A 19,989-nucleotide genomic window follows, 5' to 3' on the forward strand; every position below is an offset into this window, starting at 1 on the left:
TTTTAATTTTTATTTAAATTCAGGGTAATTTTTGTGTTTTATTTAATTACAAAAATAGGGGACAGTGTATATTACCCAATATTCATGAATGATAACAATTTTTAAAAAGTTGAAACATAAGCTGCAGAGAAATATTAAAATCAGAATGTCCACAATTTATTGATGATATTTGGTATTGATGATTTTAGTACTCATTGGTAGTCCATTTGCCAGATGTCATTGTGCCTAAAAACGAAAGAAAAGAACAGAGAGAAAAAGAACAACTAGAAATGGTAAACAACTCTTAAACAACACATTATACAAAAAGACAATATATGTGTATTGCTATGGGTTAAATAATAATAGGCTAATAACAAAAGGAGCAACATTAATATTGTTGATTATGTAGAAGCAATGTCTTTATATTATACTTAAATGAGTTAAACAATGTGCATTCTCTAATATTATTTTGTCCATTTGTCTAAAACGGAAACATAATGCACAGAAATATCAAAATTAAAATGCCCACAATTTATTGATGATATTTGGTTGATGAAAATGTCTCAACCACACCACAAAGGACTTTAAACGTTAAAGATGAGCTTGTTGTAATCAATTATTCATTGGTCAAATATTTCTAACAAAGCCTTTAATTTATTTAAGAGCTTGTGCTGCTGTAAAGTAATGATTGCATAACTAATTCATAAAACAATAGAAACTTGTTTTTTTACTGTCGTGCATACGTTATTCAAAGCTCAGCATCTATAGCCACGGAGTATGATCATTTCAATATAAATATATTTTTTCGTATTTTAAAAGTTTTTTTTTTTTTATGACAATACTGTGAATAGACTAAAGACAAAATATGAAAAGGCTTACAACATAGCACATCATAGAAGAGATTATATTAGTCAAAAAGCGAATAGAAATGCTCACCTGTTGCTTCTGACACGTGAAATGCGCGTGTGTATGTGTGTGTGTGTGTGTGTGTTAAATCCACTCGTCTGATGAGCAGGTTGCTGTGTTCTGTTCTGTGCTCTGGCTGCAATGCGCAACTCTCACTTCATAGTAAAGCGCAATGGATTGGAAACATGCGCGCGACGCGACAATACATTCCACTAGTGCGGTGCGGTGACAGCTGTGTGTCCAGTGACGTCATCGATTATGATAGTTTTATTCACGTAAAACGTAAATCTCATTTAAACGTACAGTTGCATTTAATTATTTATTAGATGTTTTTGCCCTAGTGAATGAACGAATGAATAAATACCATATGATTGTGTATGTAGCCTACAGTTCAGCTAAATTAACTTAATTTTCAGCTACAAACTACTAATGTAATATTTAAGGTGATCGATTCCGGTTTCTTAACAGCTCTAGTCTTTGCCTAGCCTACTTTTGAGGAGATATTTAAGGGGAAAAGGAATGCAAGTCTTAGGCTACTACATTACTGCCTTAAGTGGTGTTGCCATATGATGAAATCTTTTCAGATTTCAAAACAGATGGATTTAGCATAATTCATTTCTTACACAGGTGTGTTTGAACTGACTGAATGGGATAGTTAATTTAGGCTACTCATCCTTAAGTTGTTCCAAATCTGTATGAGTTTCTTTCCTTTGCTGAAAACAAAAGAAGATATTTTGAAGAAAATGGGAAACCAAACAGTCAACTCTCTATGATACGCAATATGATATCAATGAGGAAAAAAATATTTGTGGTGTTTTTCCTGCTTAAAATTTGACACTATAACTATATCAATAAAAATGTTTTTATTTTATTTTTTAAAAGTTTGTCGTCTCCAGGCAACATTGTACCGCAACGGACAAATTGAAACATTTGACACAAAATAAATATATTTATTGAAAACATTGATTTCTTTAACCAGACACTTGAACATTTATCCAGTTTTTAACGTATTATAAATTTCATATTTAATAAAAAGTAACATTTAAAATTCAGCTGTTGCTCTCAGGCAACATTGTACCATCGTCGAACACAAGTATTACCAAACCATCATATCAAGTTATCATATCCATCTTCATCCTCATCTCCATTTTTGATCTCACCCTCACTCTCTCCCTGCTGGATTGTCACTGTCACCGCATCTTCCTCATTACAGTATGACACCTCATCCTCACCCTCATCAACTGGCAGTTGAGTGTTACACCTTTTTTAAGTGCTATAGAAAATGTTCAGCTCATAATAAGTTCAGCTATAGTATGTGAATTATTATTCTTGTAAGTGCATTACAAAATCATGCAAAAATGCAAATATATTTAGATAATTCTAACTCTTTTCCTTACAAATATGTTTGTATCCAACCTAGTCTGGTATGGCCTTGTGCGATTCCATCCTTCAGGCAACACCGTTTTTTGTTATTTCTACTAAAACAAGTGATGATAAATAATGTAAAGTCCTTGAAAATACTTCTTTACTTACCAGTGAAGGTGACATTTTTTGTGGGTGATTAACTGGACACAAATGAGTGAAAAATGCACTTTTCATTGGAGAAAATGTTGCACAACGTTTTTTAAACGGAAACAGTGGTGCGTTGAACACCCTGTTCTGATTACCCAATTTGTAACTATGGCAGCTGAGAAGGCCATTCTTTGTGTTCTTTTTGAAGAATTTTCAGAGCCTGATTAAAATAATATAAATACTTGTTTAATACTGCAAAATACACTCAATGTTACAGTCACTGCCCTTGCCGTCCAGAATAAAAGTCGAACATCCCAATCGAGTGAAGGGATTTGTGGAAACTGTGGTTCCTAATTATTACATTTGCCTCGCATTTCAGGGTGAAAAGACAAACATGTCTTCTAATATCTTCAATTGCAGCAAACACATTTGTAAATTACTTTACTTGGACCCATTGTGCGAGCTGTCTCTTTAATACCGCGTGGTTTATATACATGTTGCTGCTGATTGGGCTGACATTTTTGACACACCCACCAAACAAGAGAAACGTATCTCAAAACCGTTGCACACCGTTTCCAGGAAACATGTCGTTCAACCCAGAAACCGTAGCAAAACGTTGCGCACCGGTTTGAGCTTGAACTTGTCCCAGGACACAAAATGGGTCTTTTTTTGCTTTTTTTGCACTTACATTGTTTTTTTGAGTTCTCCCCCCAGAGATAGGTTTGACCAATAAATTGGCGTTTCATTTTAAAAAATAGACTATGTTGCCTGGAGGCAACACCGTACCATAGAGGGTTAATGGGCCCTATTGACTTCCATAGTATCGGGAAAAAATACTATGGAAGTCAATGTTTGGTTACCGATATTCTTCAAAATCTTCTTCTGTGTTCAGCTGAAGAACTTCAGCGTGAGTAAATGATGACTCTCCTTTTCCCAAGTATTTTTAAAAAGTATTTTTACAAGCTGCATAAATGCAGTTACATAATCATCCTAAATATATTTTAAATACAAATAATAAAGAAAAAATGTGGTACCATATTTAATTTATTCAGAATTTATTACATGCGTGCACTGAATGTTTTTGATCCATTATAAAGAACCGTTATTCGTTTGGGATTTTGTTTCTTGTAACTTAAGATAAATAACATATATTTTCCATCATCTAATTTTAATAAACTGTGCTTATTTAATTTAAATCATTTGTTTAATTTTTCCCCCTTGCTACAACAAAAATAGAAGTCACCACACTGTGGCAGTAGAGAAGAAAAATACCTGCAACAAAAAGCCCATTTGGGGGAAAGAGAGTTGAGCGCAACAAAGAAAGAGAGAGCGAGAGAGAGAGTCAGTGTAAAACTGTTTTGAACGTTTTTCCAAAAGTAACCATGTCACTCCCTCTTATTCAAGATAAACCCCCATTTTCACAGAGACCCAGACACCACCAGACCAAATCAAATTAGTTTATGAAGATTTCAAACTATCCCAAGTCATTGTCAACACATGTCTCAGGGGCACGCTGAGGGCCAGCACTTGAAGAAGCCTGAAACACATCTGTGGCAACAGCACAGCAGTATTAGAGTTATTTGAGCGCGAGGGAGTGATTCCGGCCAGTCTGACTGGAGCGCCTCAGGATCTGACTGCAGCTCTGGGACTCTGCCACAGATATGCACTGAGACCAGACCTGCTCCGACCTGGATGGATCACAGACAAAAGAGGCTGCAGAGTAAATCATCTCCACCAAAGTTGGATGTCTTGCTTTGAGGGTGTGCTGGGAAGTGCCACTGACTTGTGCAAGGCTGCCGTTACCATACTGGAATAATGTCCATGGACTGGCGTGGAGGTGACAGGCTGCTTGCAGGCTTGTTTGTGATGCTCATCCTGAGGCTCAGCTGCTGTGCTGGACAGAGCTATGAACGCTGGGAGGCTGGGTCATCGTGCTATGGAGGGTTTGACCTCTATTTTGTGCTGGACAAGTAAGTATTTGCATTTCCATAAGCTCTGAGGGTGCCTTTAGGCAATGTAATGGCACTTGAGAATCTGACGCTGTCAATACAACATCCATACGGACAACCAAAGGTCAAGCAGGCAATCATAGTCATTATGTCTCCAAATAGACACATCAGCCAGCGATTCAGACAGCTTGAAGCATCATTACAGTCTTTCATCCTCTTGATGCTGCAAATCATGTATGAAATTTTAGGTTTGAATGTGCCCATATACCTGGCATCATTCTCCTGCACCCTGAAGGTCTTTGAAATGTATAATTTACATGGAAATTATATTCTGTGCAGCATTTCAGAGACGTTTAAGAGGGTCAACTCCTTTATGACCTGGGCAATTTTGCGGAAGCATGAAAACATATTGACTTGGTCAAAACCATATAATAATCTGTCACTTTTACACTTATACAAGCTCCACATGTGCAGATCAAATCCTCAAACGCAGAATTGCACTGCAGTACTTTTGTATTGTATGTTTCATAACTACGTGGATGCATAACCATTTATAATACAAACTAACTATGAGGACAACCTCCAGAAAGATCATGGCATAGACAAAAGAAAAGAAAAACCAGAAGATGATCAGTGAAAAATACTCATTTCCTTTGTCTGGCTCTCCTGACGGTTTGACTATGATTTTTGAAATATTCAGTTCAATAATAAATACCGCAGTCTGAAGTCACTTTTTAGGGTCATTATTTAATAGAAAACCAGGTGTCATGAGGTGAAGGTGAGTGTAGCGTTTAGGGCTGTTTGGGTTCTTCATCTGCTGAACCTTTTCACCAGCAGGGCCAGATGTTCCAAAGTCTCAGAGCTGTCTTGAATCTGAGCGCAAATGATATGGAGATGAGAAAGAGACCGGGAGGGAGGGAGAGACGGAGAATGTATGCCATTGTTTAGTCATGACTGTAACATTCTTCATTTAAAAGCAAAGATGAACTCCGAGAAAAGACATGTGAAAAACACACATCCTGTGATGAATTTAGAGTGCATTATGCAAATGTAATATTGGCTTTCTCATTGGTGGCAGAGTAAAACAATGCCTTCATTGTGCAGGACTGCAGCCCAGATTTTGGAAAAGTCTTTTTAGTGATGGTTGTAGGTTCTTATCTGATGAGGTCATCGCAAAGAATTGGCTCAAAATGCAAGTTTCATTTTCCTATTGGAACACTGCAGAGTACATGCACAAGGCTGATATGCTGAAAGATCGATGTCTGTGTTTTTAAGCGTAATCTCAAAATATTATATTTTATAGATATAAAGTCAGAATTGCGAGATATAAAGTCATAATAGTGTGATATAAAGTCAGAATTGTGAGATATAAAGTCAGAATTGCGAGATATAAAGTCGGAATTTTGAGATTTAAAGTCAGAATTGCGTGATATAAAGTCAGAATTGTGTAATATAAAGTCAGAATTGTGAGATATAAATTCAGAATTGCGAGATATAAAGTCAGAATTGCGAGATATAAAGTCAGAATTGTGAGATATAAAGTCAGAATTGCGAGATATAAAGTCAGAATTGCAAGATATAAAGTCAGAATTGCGAGATATAAAGTCAGAATTGCGAGATATAAAGTCAGAATTGTGAGATATAAAGTCACAATTGTGTGATATAAAGTCAGAATTGTGAGATATAAAGTCAGAATTGCAAGATATAAAGTCGGAATTTTGAGATATAAAGTCGGAATTTTGAGATATAAAGTCGGAATTGCGTGATATAAAGTTAGAATTGTGTAATAAAAGTCAGAATTGTGAGAAATAAATTCAGAATTGCGAGATATAAAGTCAGAATTGCGAGATATAAAGTCAGAATTGTGAGATATAAAGTCAGAATTGTGAGATATAAAGTCAGAATTGTGAGATATAAATTCAGAATTGCGAGATATAGTCAGAATTGCGAGATATAAAGTCAGAATTGTGAGATATAAAGTCAGAATTGCGAGATATAAAGTCAGAATTGTGAGATATAAAGTCAGAATTGTGAGATATAAATTCAGAATTGCGAGATATAGTCAGAATTGTGAGATATAAAGTCAGAATTGTGAGATATAAAGTAAGAATTGTGTGATATAAAGTCAGAATTGTGAGATATAAATTCAGAATTGCGAGATATAGTCAGAATTGCGAGATATAAAGTCAGAATTGCAAGATATAAAGTCAGAATTGCGTGATATAAACTCGCAATTCTGACTTCTTTTCCCAGATTGAGATATAAAATCAGTTATAACTTTAGCAATTACCTTTTTTATTTTTTATTCTATGGCAGAAATAAGTCTCCATAGAAAATCAATATGCCTACTTGTTCATTTTGTTTAGAGAAGAGTTGGGAGTCTTAATCTTGAGACCTTTCAAGGACGCATAAAAAGTCTGCTCTGGCTCTCATTACTCAGCGTCTTGGCCTTGGTTTGGGTCTCAAAAATGTACGTCCTGGTCTAGGTTTCGGCTTATGGTCTCAGACAAGACCACAGTCAATTTCCAATGTGTTAAATGTGATAATTAAATCAACCATGGATCGGCAAGTGGTTCAGCGTTTTGAAATACATTCAGAATTTTTTAACTCATTAAAATGGACAGCCATCTTTTTGGACCTAGATGTCTAATAAACCAACAATTATATATTAAAAAAATTGTTGGCTCTTTTGCAAATTGTTCCTTTTTAGTACGTCACTTTGGATAAAAGCAGCTGCTAAATGCATAAATGTAAAAAAAAAAAAAAAGTGGTCTGGGTGTCAAACTTAAAGTCTTGGCCTGGATTTGCATCTTGACTTATGGTTTCAGACAAAACCACAACTTATTTCCAAAGCATTAAAGGTGATAGTGACCTCAACCACAGGTCGGTGAGGTATTACAGAGAATTTGCAAGAAATCCATGTAACGACCACTGTACAAAAAAGTTGTTTCATATGAATAAAGTAAATTCAGTCTTTTTTTCCGTTTTCTAAAATGCATGTCTCTGTCTGTATTTTAGCATTGAGAAGTTTAGACTTGGGTCTTAAATGGTCTGGTATTGGCTCCAATTTCATATCTTCACACCAAATATTTATATATATATAAACTATATACAAATCGAATGGCAACAGAGTTAGAGACAATAATAGACTGTCCACATTCTTAAAACAATGTGTATCACCATCTGTTGAATTTATCAAGACTGAATTAGCAGCACTGGTCTGTTTGTGGGGGTGGATGTGCACAGAGGAAAGCTTATACTGACTTTGGATGGCTTCGACGTTGCTTACGTAAGCTTAACATTCTTTTTTGATTTGTCTCCACCACAATTGCCCCGCCAGATGAGCTATTACACAAGCTGAGCCATTAAAGAAGCCCACTTAACGACAAGTTACCGACAAGATGCTCAGATATTATTCTCAGTGTCAGAAGCTTTTGAAAACCACTTTTTAAGACAGTTGGACAGGGACATGCAGCCATGCAAATCTGTAATGAATCTTGAGATAATCCTTTAATTGGATATCAAGAGTGGGAAAGAGTGGGAAGATATCAGGGGAAAATCACCACCACAACATATGACCAGCCTAAATCCTTCTGTGGATTTAATCCATCATGTGAACTTTACAAGTTTTCCAAAGAGTCCCCTCCTCCCGAAGTAGGATCGGTACTTTGGCAGATGATGTAATGTCTCAGGCGCAAATGTCACACCTTCTGCTGTTAGACAATCGATGCAGACTTATCTCCTCTAGTCTTGTAATGCCAATATCAGTATCAATATGACACAAGGTGTTTCTAACAAAATGACACCTAGAAGATTGCATTCACTGACTTTATTCATCCCGCATGTGTGTGTTAATTCCACCACGTTCAATGCTTTTCCTTCCTGGTAGTTGATTGTCTTTTCCAGAGGCCTAAAAAAAGATTATTTGGATGTCACTGCATTAGACGTCAAAGTATCAAGTGGCGCTTGTCAAGAAAAAAAAGATAAAGCACACTTTTCAATCAAAAGACGTTTGTTTTTGAATAATAAAGAAAATCTGAAATACTACAGAAGAGGTACTGACATCATATACTGTACGTCCAATAAAACCAAAACACGATTCACGTTATGAAGAAAATGAGATCATGGTCTGAAGCACGAGGTGCAAGTGCACTTAGGGCGTGTTAGAATCCACTTTTGCTAGTTTAACGACGGAAAAATGGTCAGGGCGCCCGCTGCATGGTCCAAAAGGGTTGTACCTAGTCTCTTAATGAGTCTTGGGTGTGTTTTGGGCGTAATGTGCAATAAACCAATCAGAGTCTGATCTCTCATTTCCTTTAAAAGCCAGTTGCACTCGCACCATGGCGGATTCGCTATTTACATGGCGGAATTTGTGAGCGGAAAGACTCAACACTTCTTCAGAGAGGAATTTAATTTTTAATATTTAAAAATGTTTGTGTGCTGCTGCGCGTCCCTGTGTTTGTAAAAGAGGGTATGCATCAACTTCACTTTCCCGCCGGAATATGCCCCCGGACTGAGTGGCAGAAGAGCGGCTGCCTGACTAGAGTTAATTGGGGGAGAATGTGAGTAAAACAAACAGTTATCAGTTTAAACTAATAATAATAATAATATAATAATATGTTTATTTTATATAGCGCCTTTCAAGAACCCAAGGTCGCTTCACAATGGAGTACAATCAATTACAATCAGAAAAGCAGCCTGTTCATTATAGCAAATAAAACAAGCAGGTGTACAACTAGTCCAACAACAACAACTCCAACAACAAATAACTCCAACAACAAATAACTCCAACAACAACAAAGAAGTTATAGAATCAAAGAACAATTAACAGTAGCTAGTCATGTAGCATAACATGAAGAGGTGTGAGATCACTTGAAGGCAGAGACGGTGAGAGAAAAATAATTATTTACTGCATGGAGAAAAAAGATGAGTTTTAACTTTGGATTTAAAAATCTGGAGAGTAGGTGCGTTACGGATAGTCGGGGGCAGCTTATTCCATAATTTAGGGCCAATAACACTAAAAGCCCTTCCTCTCATAGTAGAGCGTTTAAACTTGGGGATGACAAGCAGGTTTTCATTGCTGGATCTGAGGGTCCGGGCAGGAACATAAGGTTGGACTAACTCAGCATTATATTTTTGTGCAGGGCCGTGACTGGCTTTATAGACTAAAACTAACAGTTTAAACTCGATGCGACTGGCCACAGGAAGCCAGTGAAGTTGGTTGAGGATGGGAGTGATGTGTACGGATTTTTTATTAAATGTTAGCGCTCGAGCAGCAGAGTTTTGCACCATTTGGAGGCGATGAATAGCCTTAGTTGGTAAGCCGCTGTATAAGGCGTTACAGTAGTCTAATCTGGAGGTTATAAAAGCGTGAATAACAGTTTCAGCATCGTTAAAGTTGAGGGATCGACGGATACGAACAATATTTCGCAGGTGGAAAAAGCATGACTTTACTGTCTGACCAATATGTGAGTCGAAAGATAGCGTGGAGTCAATCAATACTCCCAGGTTTCACACAGTTTTTGAAGGTGTAATCTGGACACCATCAATGTCAATAAAAACGTCATCACGTGGCAAATTTTGTGATTTAGGGCCAATCAACAGGATTTCAGTTTTATCAGTATTAAGCTGCAAGATGTTTTCAGTCATCCAGGTTTTAAGTTCCTGAAGGCAGGAGTTTACACAAGCAAGAGGATAAGCTGAGTTTGGTTCCGATGTGAAATAAATCTGAATATCATCAGCGTAACTATGAAACGCTGATGATGACGCTGAAACTAAAGGTTGGACTTGATATAGTGTTTCTCACAACTTACCAAAGATCCTGTGGTCCATGGATATTGACATGCTGCCAGGAAACATGCCTTCCTGACATTTACATTAGCGCACGTGCATAACTCAGCGCTGGACAAAAGCTTGGGCGGTGAGTGGATTCTAACTTCAACCCCTTTAATTGGCTAATCATTTGATGAGCGCAAATACAGATACGCACTGGATCTTTTTGCCAACTCTTTTTCGCTAATAATATGCTATTATTACGAAGAAAACAGATCCTAGACCAGCAGTTAGGTGGATTTTCTGTCTAAAAGCAATCAGTAGCAACAGCAGGCGGCAGTGGTTTGAGAAAATTACACGCTATTATCAAGTCCATCTCCCTCGGTTCAGATTGGGGCCCTGGGATATCCATGGGGTCCGTGGCCAATCATCGCCTGACCCCCCCTCTGACGACAGGCCTGGTTTTGTGTGTTTTTCGCAGCATTCACGCTGAAAACCAATGCTGTCTCTGTCTTTTTGCCACTCAGTAGACATAACCGCAGTCACTCTGGGTGACAGTGACGTCACATGCATACCCTCTATAAGCAGAGTGTACACGCATTGTGCACCCGTCTTTAGGCGCATATTACTAACGTGCTCTTTAAAGGGTCAAATTTTGTGTTGTTAGTGTTGAGCATCATAGAAGTCAATGTTACCATCCATTCGTTTTGATTGTTGGAGAAAACGAGTTCATTGTAAAGATTTTTGCGCTGTATTCAACTTCCGCGGTTAAATTCATCTTTGTATCAACGTCATAGAATGTGACATTTTCTTGTCACAGTCAGTATTAATGTGGTAAGACAGTGATATTAAAATACCAAATTCAATATACACCTCAATGATGTTGCATACTTTGTACAGGAAAGCAGACGAACACAGAATATTAGTGCAACACGAGGTTTCTCGTTAGGTGTTTTCCCCATCGAAACCCATTATAAAGAAAACGCGTTGCGTTCACATTCTTGCCTCATCTACTCGCCTGTATATTGTATGCATCATCAAAAAGGTGTAAACTGAATTTGATCTTTTAATGTCACTGTTTTAGTACATTACGGCACTTTAAGGGTGGGTTGCACTAATAATGATTCTTTAGCCTGTCTTCAGATCACCTCCGTCTGCTGCTTGATCAGATAACGGTTTTACTGCGTAATTAATCTGTGTTTAAAATGAAGTGGTGCAACGACTCGATTTAAAATAAAACCCATATCAACAAATCCGTTAAACTTTGCTTAATTTAATCCTTATTGGTGCAGCTCACCCTATAGTGTTTTTCACGTTAAGCGTTTTCAAAACGTCCCACTGTTTTCAGTGATTGAAATACTGCAGCAGGTGCTGTATATGGATCATAAGTGCCCAACACGTGCATCTTGTTCACATATTTTAGTTTTAAGATGGAAATTTGACACGTTTGTGCTGCCGTTCAATGGAGTTCTATGGCGGTTTTGCCCTCCAAGGCTCCGCGACAGTCACGTGACTGAAAACTATGGATAGTACGGCGATGACTCAATCACTGTCTCATAATTATTCATCAGTCTGTGTGTCCTTATCCTATGAGAAGAGGCCTTACTTAATTATTCATGAGACTGGCTGTCTTTATCCTATGAGAAGACGACTCGCTGAATTATTCATGAGACTGCGTGTCCTTATCCTATGAGAAGATGCCTCGCTTAACACAGCAGCACGCGTTGACTTACAGGCGCTTCAAAGAGTGAGATCGCATTAATGGGTCAAAAACGAGTGTTTGTTTTTGCTTTGTAAGAGTTTCTGTCGCATAAGTTCTCTTCAGTAATTCCTGAGTCTTCGAAACAAACGCGATTCATCCACACTGTGCATGTAACCGCTCTTTACGGCCCATTAACCGATCAAACGGCTCATAAAACTGTTGTCAGTCAGTCTCCACTCCGCAGCTTAAAGGGATAGTTCACCCAAAAATGAATATTAGCCCATAATTTACCCACCCTCAAGTTATCCTAGGTATATATAACATTCTTCTTTCAGACGAATAAAATTGGAGTTATATTACAAAAGTCCAGGCTAATCCAAGCATTAGAATTGGATTCATAGTTGCTCTGTTTTTGAAGTCCATAAAAAGTGCATCTGCCCATCAAATAGCATGCTCCACGTGGCTCTGGGGTGTTAATAAAGGCCTTCTGAAGTGAATCGATGCGTTTGTGTAATAAAAATATACATATTTAAAACTTTATCAAGTAAACTTTCGGCAGACTGCCTTCTCTGTTCAATTTATGGAAAAATTGTTGAAAGTTCCCCGGCCGATCGAAAGACTAACGCGACCAGGTCGGCTCGTCATGACGTCACGTATGCATCTTGAGTTTCACTTTCAACATTCAACACTTTTCCACGGAAGGCGGTCGGTCGAAATTTTACTTGATAAGTTTTAAATATGGATATTTTTCTTACACAAACGTGTCGATTCGCTTCAGAAGGCCTTTATTAACACCCCGGAGCCGCGTGGAGCACGTTATTTGATGGACAGATGCCCTTTTTATGGACTTCAAAAACAGAGCAACTGTGAATAAAAATTCTAATGCTTGGATTAGCCTGGACTTCAACTTCAATTTTATTCGTCTGAAAGAATAATGTCATATACACCTCGGAAGACTTGGGGGTGAGTAAATAATGGGCTAATTTTCATTTTTGGGTGATTCCTTTAACCACGCCCACTTTTATAGCATTTTTCAAAACTGTGGTGAGAACTGACGGCTGCTGAAACAGGGTGTTTCATGACCCTTTAAATAACAAAAAAAAAAAAAGTGCGCTATTGACTTTACACCAGGTTTTTGTTGGTCAATGGCGCAGTCGTTTTCAGTTGCCTCAAAATAGCAACACACCAACAATGTGCCTTAACACACCTCGTCAAATTTAAACAACGTGGCACAGGACGTGAGAGTGATAACCGCGTCGGACTGAAAATCACAAAAAACACTTGCGCCAGGTATCAAACTAAGAAATAGAGCCCTAGTTGTTTACAAAACTCCTGCAGTATTTATTTGCAGACACCTCTTAGTTTGATATTTAATCTAATGAAATGATTAATTCATTTTTAATGTTGCTTAAGCGTCCATGCATTTGTATGACAAACCAGTGTTGATTACATTGTTCTTTTGTGCAATCCTAATACTGAATCCTTAATGCATAAACTCTTTGACATCATTCTCAGGTCTGGAAGTGTACAGCACCACTGGAATGAGATCTACTACTTCGTCGATCACCTTGCACACAAGTTCATCAGGTGATTCCAGCAGAAGCTCAGCATGCTGTATTATTCTTTGTGATCCGCTTATTGGCATTATTACTAAAATGTATTTATGAAAAAACTGTTTTAGGAAGTTGACTGTCCCCCCAAAAATTATATACTGTAATTAAAAGGCTGCAAAGCCAATTTAAGTACTAAGGGATAATGGCAGCTTGTATAGCAGGAATAGCTATGATGGAAATCCAAGTAGACCCTATTAATGTCAGCTTGGCGGCAACTGCAGCATAATGGTCTACAAATAAAAAAAAGTTAATTTTGCTTATTATGCTCTGTTTCCAGCCCCCAGCTCCGCATGTCCTTCATAGTCTTTTCAACGGAGGGAAGGATCCTGATGAAACTTACAGAAGACAGGCGAGAGTTTGCTGTTATTTCATACTGCCAACATCTCTAAATTGCCATGCAAAACTGTAAAAATGCTAAAAATCTTAATATTCAGGGATCATATTCGTGTTGGGCTAGAGGAACTTCAGCATGTCTTACCAGGTGGAGATACCTTCATGCACAAAGGTTTTCAGAGGGTAAGAGGTTATTGTACAATACAGTAAAGTACATCAAAACAAATGCAATGTTTATTAAAAAAAATATTTGTGTGGTTTTCTAGGCAAGCGAGCAAATCTATTATGGAACAGGTGAAAGTACGTTATGAATCAAATTATCATTTTTTTTAAATTCAGTAGCTATATATGGTTAAGTCTGGGTAAGATGATTTCAATTTTCGACTTCTGCTCTTGTTAGGATACCGCACAGCGAGTGTCATCATTGCTCTGACAGATGGAGAATTGCGCGAGAATGAATTTGACTTGGCAGCCAGAGAGGTGAGACCTTACACCTTAGATCCTGACATATGTTCTTATTCTTTCTCCCCCGAGCATGAAAAATGTATTTAGAACCAACAGCCTTTAGCTCTGACTTTACCCACAGAGGCAGCAGCTATTCATAAAAATAAACTGGACTCGGGACGTTCTTTCTCTCAGACTTTCACCTCTTTTATTACCTAGATAATATTTGCATAGTTTGATATTTCATACGTACTGGCTCTAATTGAGTGTATGCAACCCAGCACATCTTTTGAACCCTGTCTTTGATATGATGAAATGGCAGGCCGGTCGCTCGCGTCAGCTGGGAGCTTCTGTGTACTGTGTTGGAGTGAAGGACTTTAATGAAACCCAGGTAAGGTTCGCCCCTTCATTGTGAGCAGGTCACCACAATTTGAATTTTTCAGCAACTGATATGCAACTGAAGAGCAAATGAATGCAGAAGCATATTTTCATGATTTCTCATTTGGTCACAGCTGGCAACAATAGCCGACAGCAAAGATCACGTCTTTCCTGTTAATGATGGCTTTGAAGCGCTACAAGGGGTCATTGATTCAGTGAGTGGATCGAATCAAATTAAACTACTCTCACATCTTTCTTTTGATCATTTTATTGATAATTAACTATGTTCCAAACCTTGTGAGCTGCCTAGGCAGCATTTTATGTCATCAAATGTGCACTTCTCAGACAAAAAGGCAGTGTTGCATGCACTCAAAAAAAAAAAAGGTTCTATATGGCACCAAAAATGGTTCTTGGCTCGGTGACTCCGTGAAAAAAATCAACATTTATCTTTTGAAGTGGTCATGAATTGAAAAATCAACTTTCCCTTGATGTTTTGATATATAAAAGGTCATCGTTATATAATTATACCATGTAAGTTTCAGAGCTGAAAACCTCATTGTTAGTCAAAGAAAAGCTTTCATTGACAGCTGGCTCAGCAAACGATCGATCTGCGAATGTTCTTCCCTGTGGCGTCAGAGTTCAGTGAAACACTGCCTCAAGACAAACGCCTAATTCTGTAGCCCCACCCACCGATGACATGTCATGACATGTTATAGATAAATAACATGGCCTACGTGGAGCTAAACCGGATCGAACTTCCAAGCAATTAAGCCCTTCGGATTACAATATTAGTAATGCATGGTTGAACTCTATTTTTACACATGCACACGCACAAGCCTCACTGCAGAGTCAGACAAATCAGCATGATCAAAACTTCCGCAATTGTATTTTTCCTTCAAATATCAAGTCAAGAGAGTGAACAACGCACATCAAGAAAGGAATGTTTTGGTAGCCCGTCTGGAAAAAACATAGCCCCGGGACGTTGAGTTTTGCGAGCCCTGGCCCATACATGTCCGAGTCTGATCACGAATCGCAGCACAATCAACCAACAACACCTCAAATAAAGGATTCTCCAGCCTGTGACAGCGTGCTAAGTTATGTTCAGTTAGACACGTACAAATAATCAATAGATATGGCATCAAACGATCTGTAACAACGCAATACTGTCACATATAAAAAAAAATTTTACTCACAGTGTGTTGCTTCATTCATTCATTCATTCATGTAATCTCATCCTGTCTGCAAATCCAACCCATTCTCACTCCCAAGGCGTCAAAATCCGAAGCATGGTCAAGTGCCTTCCGCGTCACAACGAAGACGCTAAAGGCACCCCTAGGCGTCACTATATCGACGCGCTGGGTGCTCCATTCATTTCAGTTGTTTACCCAATGCGTCAGATCAAGACGTATTTTATTCTTTGCATTTGTAAAAGCAGACATGATATTATTAATATTTAAAGGTTACTTTAATATTTTGAAGCAGCTAACCCAGCTCCTACCCTAAACCTACCCACTTCTAAACAATATAAAACACGTAGCAGGCAAATACAAGTACAGACACATATATTTATTGCAAAAACAGGTGAACGCACTCATTCATATCTCATTCAAATAATACACACAACTCTTTAGGATGACGCAATCAGTCACAAGACACACAAGAGCCAATGACATTTTACAATCAAAGCTGACGTAATGACGCAATTGGTCACGAGAAATATGAGAGCCAATGCAATTTCACTTTGAAAACTGATGTAACGGGCGGCAATATTTGAAATTGAATGTGTTCATAATCTTCTGTGGATGGAGATGCTGATCGCTTTTGGGGATTTCCTTCACACAAATCAATCGTTTGGCCTCGGAACACTTGGAATATTTGTACTTTTTGAATAAATTCTGCATGCAGTTGTATCTGCCTGTTATATATGTGTTTTATATACCACACAAATGGGTAGGTTTAGGGATGGAATGGGGTTGGGTTACATGTTAAAACGTGTCTAGATAGCGTAAATAAAATTATGCTGGCTGATTAAATTGAGAATCACACTCCAACATGTCATAATGGCAAAATCATAACCCAATATATGATCATCATGACGATAACGTTCCCATGCCCAACGTGTCTGTGTATGACGTCAAAGGTTTGTCATTGAAATGATATAGTGACGCCTAATGGTACCTTTAGCGTCTTTATTGTGATGCGGAAAGCACTTGACCATGCTTCGGATTTTGACGCCTTGGGAGTGAGAACGGGTTGGCAAATCCAGTCTCCTGTTTACAAACGAATCCGTGGTGAAATGAAGGGACAAACGTGCAATGTCTTCCCCACGTGAGCTGGATATTCATTAAAAATAAAGTTCAACCACACATTAGAATCCGAAGGAAGCTTATGCAGCGACTGTGTTCTTCCACAACCAGGCACAGCGCAATATCTTGCTATCATCTGCATGTTTATTGCTCGGTAGTACTATCCATTTAGCTCCACGTAGGCCTATGTTATTTATGTTACATTTCTTGCACGAGTCGGTGGGCGGTGCTACATAATCAGACGTACTTCTTCTGTTGAGGCGGAGTTTCACCACACTCTGACGTCACAGGTTGGCACATTCTTAGAATCGAGCGTTTGCTGGGCCTGGTGTCAATAAAAGCTTTTCTTTGACTAACAAGGAAGTTTTCAGCTCCGAAACGTACAGGATATTCTTATCTCACGATGAACTTTTATATATCAAAGGCTGAATGAAAAGTTGATTTCTCAATTCATCACCCCTTTAATCTCGCGTCATAAAAGCATTCAGAGGTACATTCTCAGACTCAGCCAAATACATGATCTTCTTCGTGAGCGTTTGAGTGGGTAGTTAAAAACTAGCCTAGAGCGCCATCTGCTCCTAAAACTACGCTCAGAATCGGTTCGAGAGAGAATCGCAATGCATTCGGAAAATCTCAGCAATCCACGAATAGCGATTCATCAATTTTTTTGTCCCAGCCCTAGTGCACAAGCCTTTCAAAGTACACTCCTTTGGCCGTGAATGCAGAAAGACACGCATGTGTGCAATCAAATAATAATAATTAGTTACATTTATATAGCACTTTACTCTGTACTCAAAGCGCTTTACATGGAAGGGGGGAATCTCCATAACCACCATCAATGTGCAGCATCCACCTGGATGATGCAACGACAGCCATAGTGCACCAGAACGCCCACCACACACCAGCTTATTGGGGAAGAGGAGAGTGATTAAGCCAATCAGTATATATGGGGATGATTAAGAGGCCATGACGATGGACAGAGGCTAATGGGCATATTTCCAGGATGCCAGGATTAAACCCCTACGCTTTTCGAAGGACATGGGATTTTTAATGACCACAGAGAGTCAGGGTATCGGTTTAACATCTCATTCGAAGGACGGTGCTTTTTGACTGTATAGTGTCCCCGTCACTATACTGGAGCGTTAGGACCCACACAGACCACAGAGTGAGCACCCCTGCTGGCCTCACTAACACCTCTTGCAGCAGCAACCTAGTTTTCCCAGGAGGTCTCCCATTCAGATACTGACCAGGCTCAACCCTGCTTAGCTTCAATGGTACCGCTTTTCCACAAAGGCATTTTAAGTGCTGGTTCGGAGCCAGAGCCTAGTTTCAAATCAGTTCTTTGTCTTTTGACACCCAAGACGAACACAATCTTGTGACCGCGATTTTTGAAATAGCAGCTAATCGAGCTAATAGCTGCACGATTGTAATATCCGTCTATACAAATTACGCCACTAGCACTAGCTCTGAACTAGCACCAGGTTCATGCTGGTGGAAAAGGGATATGGGTGACCAGTCTTGGCCTACAAAGTGATATGGCTGCTGGTAATATCTATTGGACTTTTCAAGCAGTCAAGTCACTCACACATGTGCTGTTGTACACAGACGGCCAAAGTACACTCTAAAAAAAAGGTTCTATATGGCACCAAAAATGGTTCTTGGCTCTTAATCATAGGGGAACCTTTTTTAGTGCTATATAGCACCAATTTTGGTGCTTAGGTGGTTCTTCAGCGGTTCTTCAGAGGTTTTTCACCGGTTCTTTGACTAAGGTGCTATATAGCCCCTTTGAAGAACCACTGAAGCACCAAAATTGGTGCTATATAGCACTAAAAAAGGTTCCCCTATGATTACGAGCATTTTTGGTGCCATATAGAACCTTTTTTTAAAGTGTACACTTCGGGCTTTAGGGTGGTGCCTACTGTAGTATGCACTAGAGAGCAAGCCAGCTCACTAGGTTTTGGAACAGAATCTTTATATCACACAAGTAAAAGTTACAGAAATTGTGCAAGTTGTCAAAACTAATGGATATCTCTAAAATAAAATTACATCTATGACAGGCTCAGAAGATTCTAACATAAATGCATGAATTTTTTCTTTTCTCAGATTCTCAAGAGATCCTGTATAGAGATCCTCGCCGTGGAGCCCTCAAGTATTTGTGCAGGAGGTAAACATATGTCATGGCCTGGAGCAAAGACCTAGTTCAGACAGGCAACAGAAATCAGATTTTTTGACACATACAACTGCAAAACACCACATGAAATCTGAATTGAATGAAACCAATCTAAACCGCAAGTGCTAAAATAGGATTTTAGGAAATGCATTCCAGCCTGAATGGTCATATTGGATTGCATGTTTTTTTCCCGTTCAGGACACATGTATGTAACATCAAACACAATGTGTTTCCTCCGTCCCAGAATCCTTTGAGGTGGTGGTTCGAGGGAACGGATTCCTTCACGCCCGCGACGTGAGCAGAATCCTTTGCAGCTTCCATATCAACAACACCCTCACCGTGAGTAAGTGAAAAACAGCACAGATTCCTGTTCCTTGCATTGCCAGCTGAATTATTAATAGGCCATCCTGTGTTAGCATTAGCTGCTAACCCAAAACGATACCCTCATTTGAGAAGAAACAAAAGTAATGGTTGTTAAATGACTGAAAGTTTTATTCATTGTGTCCAGGCCAAGCTAAACTCACCAGTGGAAATAGAAAAATAAGCATTGTCTTCATGAATGTGGCAGTGCAGACAGCTTTGTTTTTGTCTTTCGTAAAGATAAAGAAGCCAATTGAATCCAAATGTCAGTACGGCTGCCGTGTTTTCGCAATGGGCTTGAGAAAGGTTGGCCGCAGCACTTGTAAATCACAAGACTTGCCTTGAACGCAAACCACATGTGCACAAATACACATCAACACACTATTAAAAAACACTGTGGAAAATATTACCAGGACATGGTCCAGGATATTAGATGTTTTTAATTGTTTTGTATATGCATGTGTAAGAGTTAGACCAATGTCATAAAAAAAACATACAGGTGAACAAATTCAATACTTTCAAGGTATGCTGCTAAATTATACTCCCTATCGTATGACTCTTGCAT

General features: G+C 38.7%; 1 protein-coding gene across 2 annotated transcripts in view; it reads left to right on the top strand.

Annotated features, from left to right (window-relative positions):
* Positions 1 to 3,749: 3,749 nt before the first annotated feature.
* antxr1b (ANTXR cell adhesion molecule 1b) overlaps positions 3,750 to 19,989 on the top strand; it is a 47,166-nt gene continuing 30,926 nt past the window's right edge. For both annotated transcript variants that reach the window (XM_079804288.1, XM_079804289.1), the window contains exons 1-10: positions 3,750 to 4,367; positions 13,336 to 13,407; positions 13,711 to 13,782; positions 13,868 to 13,949; positions 14,033 to 14,066; positions 14,167 to 14,246; positions 14,533 to 14,601; positions 14,723 to 14,803; positions 18,998 to 19,058; positions 19,309 to 19,407. In XM_079804288.1, coding sequence (XP_079660414.1) covers positions 4,213 to 4,367; positions 13,336 to 13,407; positions 13,711 to 13,782; positions 13,868 to 13,949; positions 14,033 to 14,066; positions 14,167 to 14,246; positions 14,533 to 14,601; positions 14,723 to 14,803; positions 18,998 to 19,058; positions 19,309 to 19,407 — 805 coding nt within the window. In that variant the 5' untranslated portion in view covers positions 3,750 to 4,212. The remainder of the gene's footprint in view (positions 4,368 to 13,335; positions 13,408 to 13,710; positions 13,783 to 13,867; positions 13,950 to 14,032; positions 14,067 to 14,166; positions 14,247 to 14,532; positions 14,602 to 14,722; positions 14,804 to 18,997; positions 19,059 to 19,308; positions 19,408 to 19,989) is intronic.

This window comes from Gobio gobio (assembly GCF_949357685.1).
Source record: "Gobio gobio genome assembly, chromosome: 22".
In the NCBI taxonomy this organism is placed as follows: Eukaryota; Metazoa; Chordata; class Actinopteri; order Cypriniformes; family Gobionidae; genus Gobio; species Gobio gobio.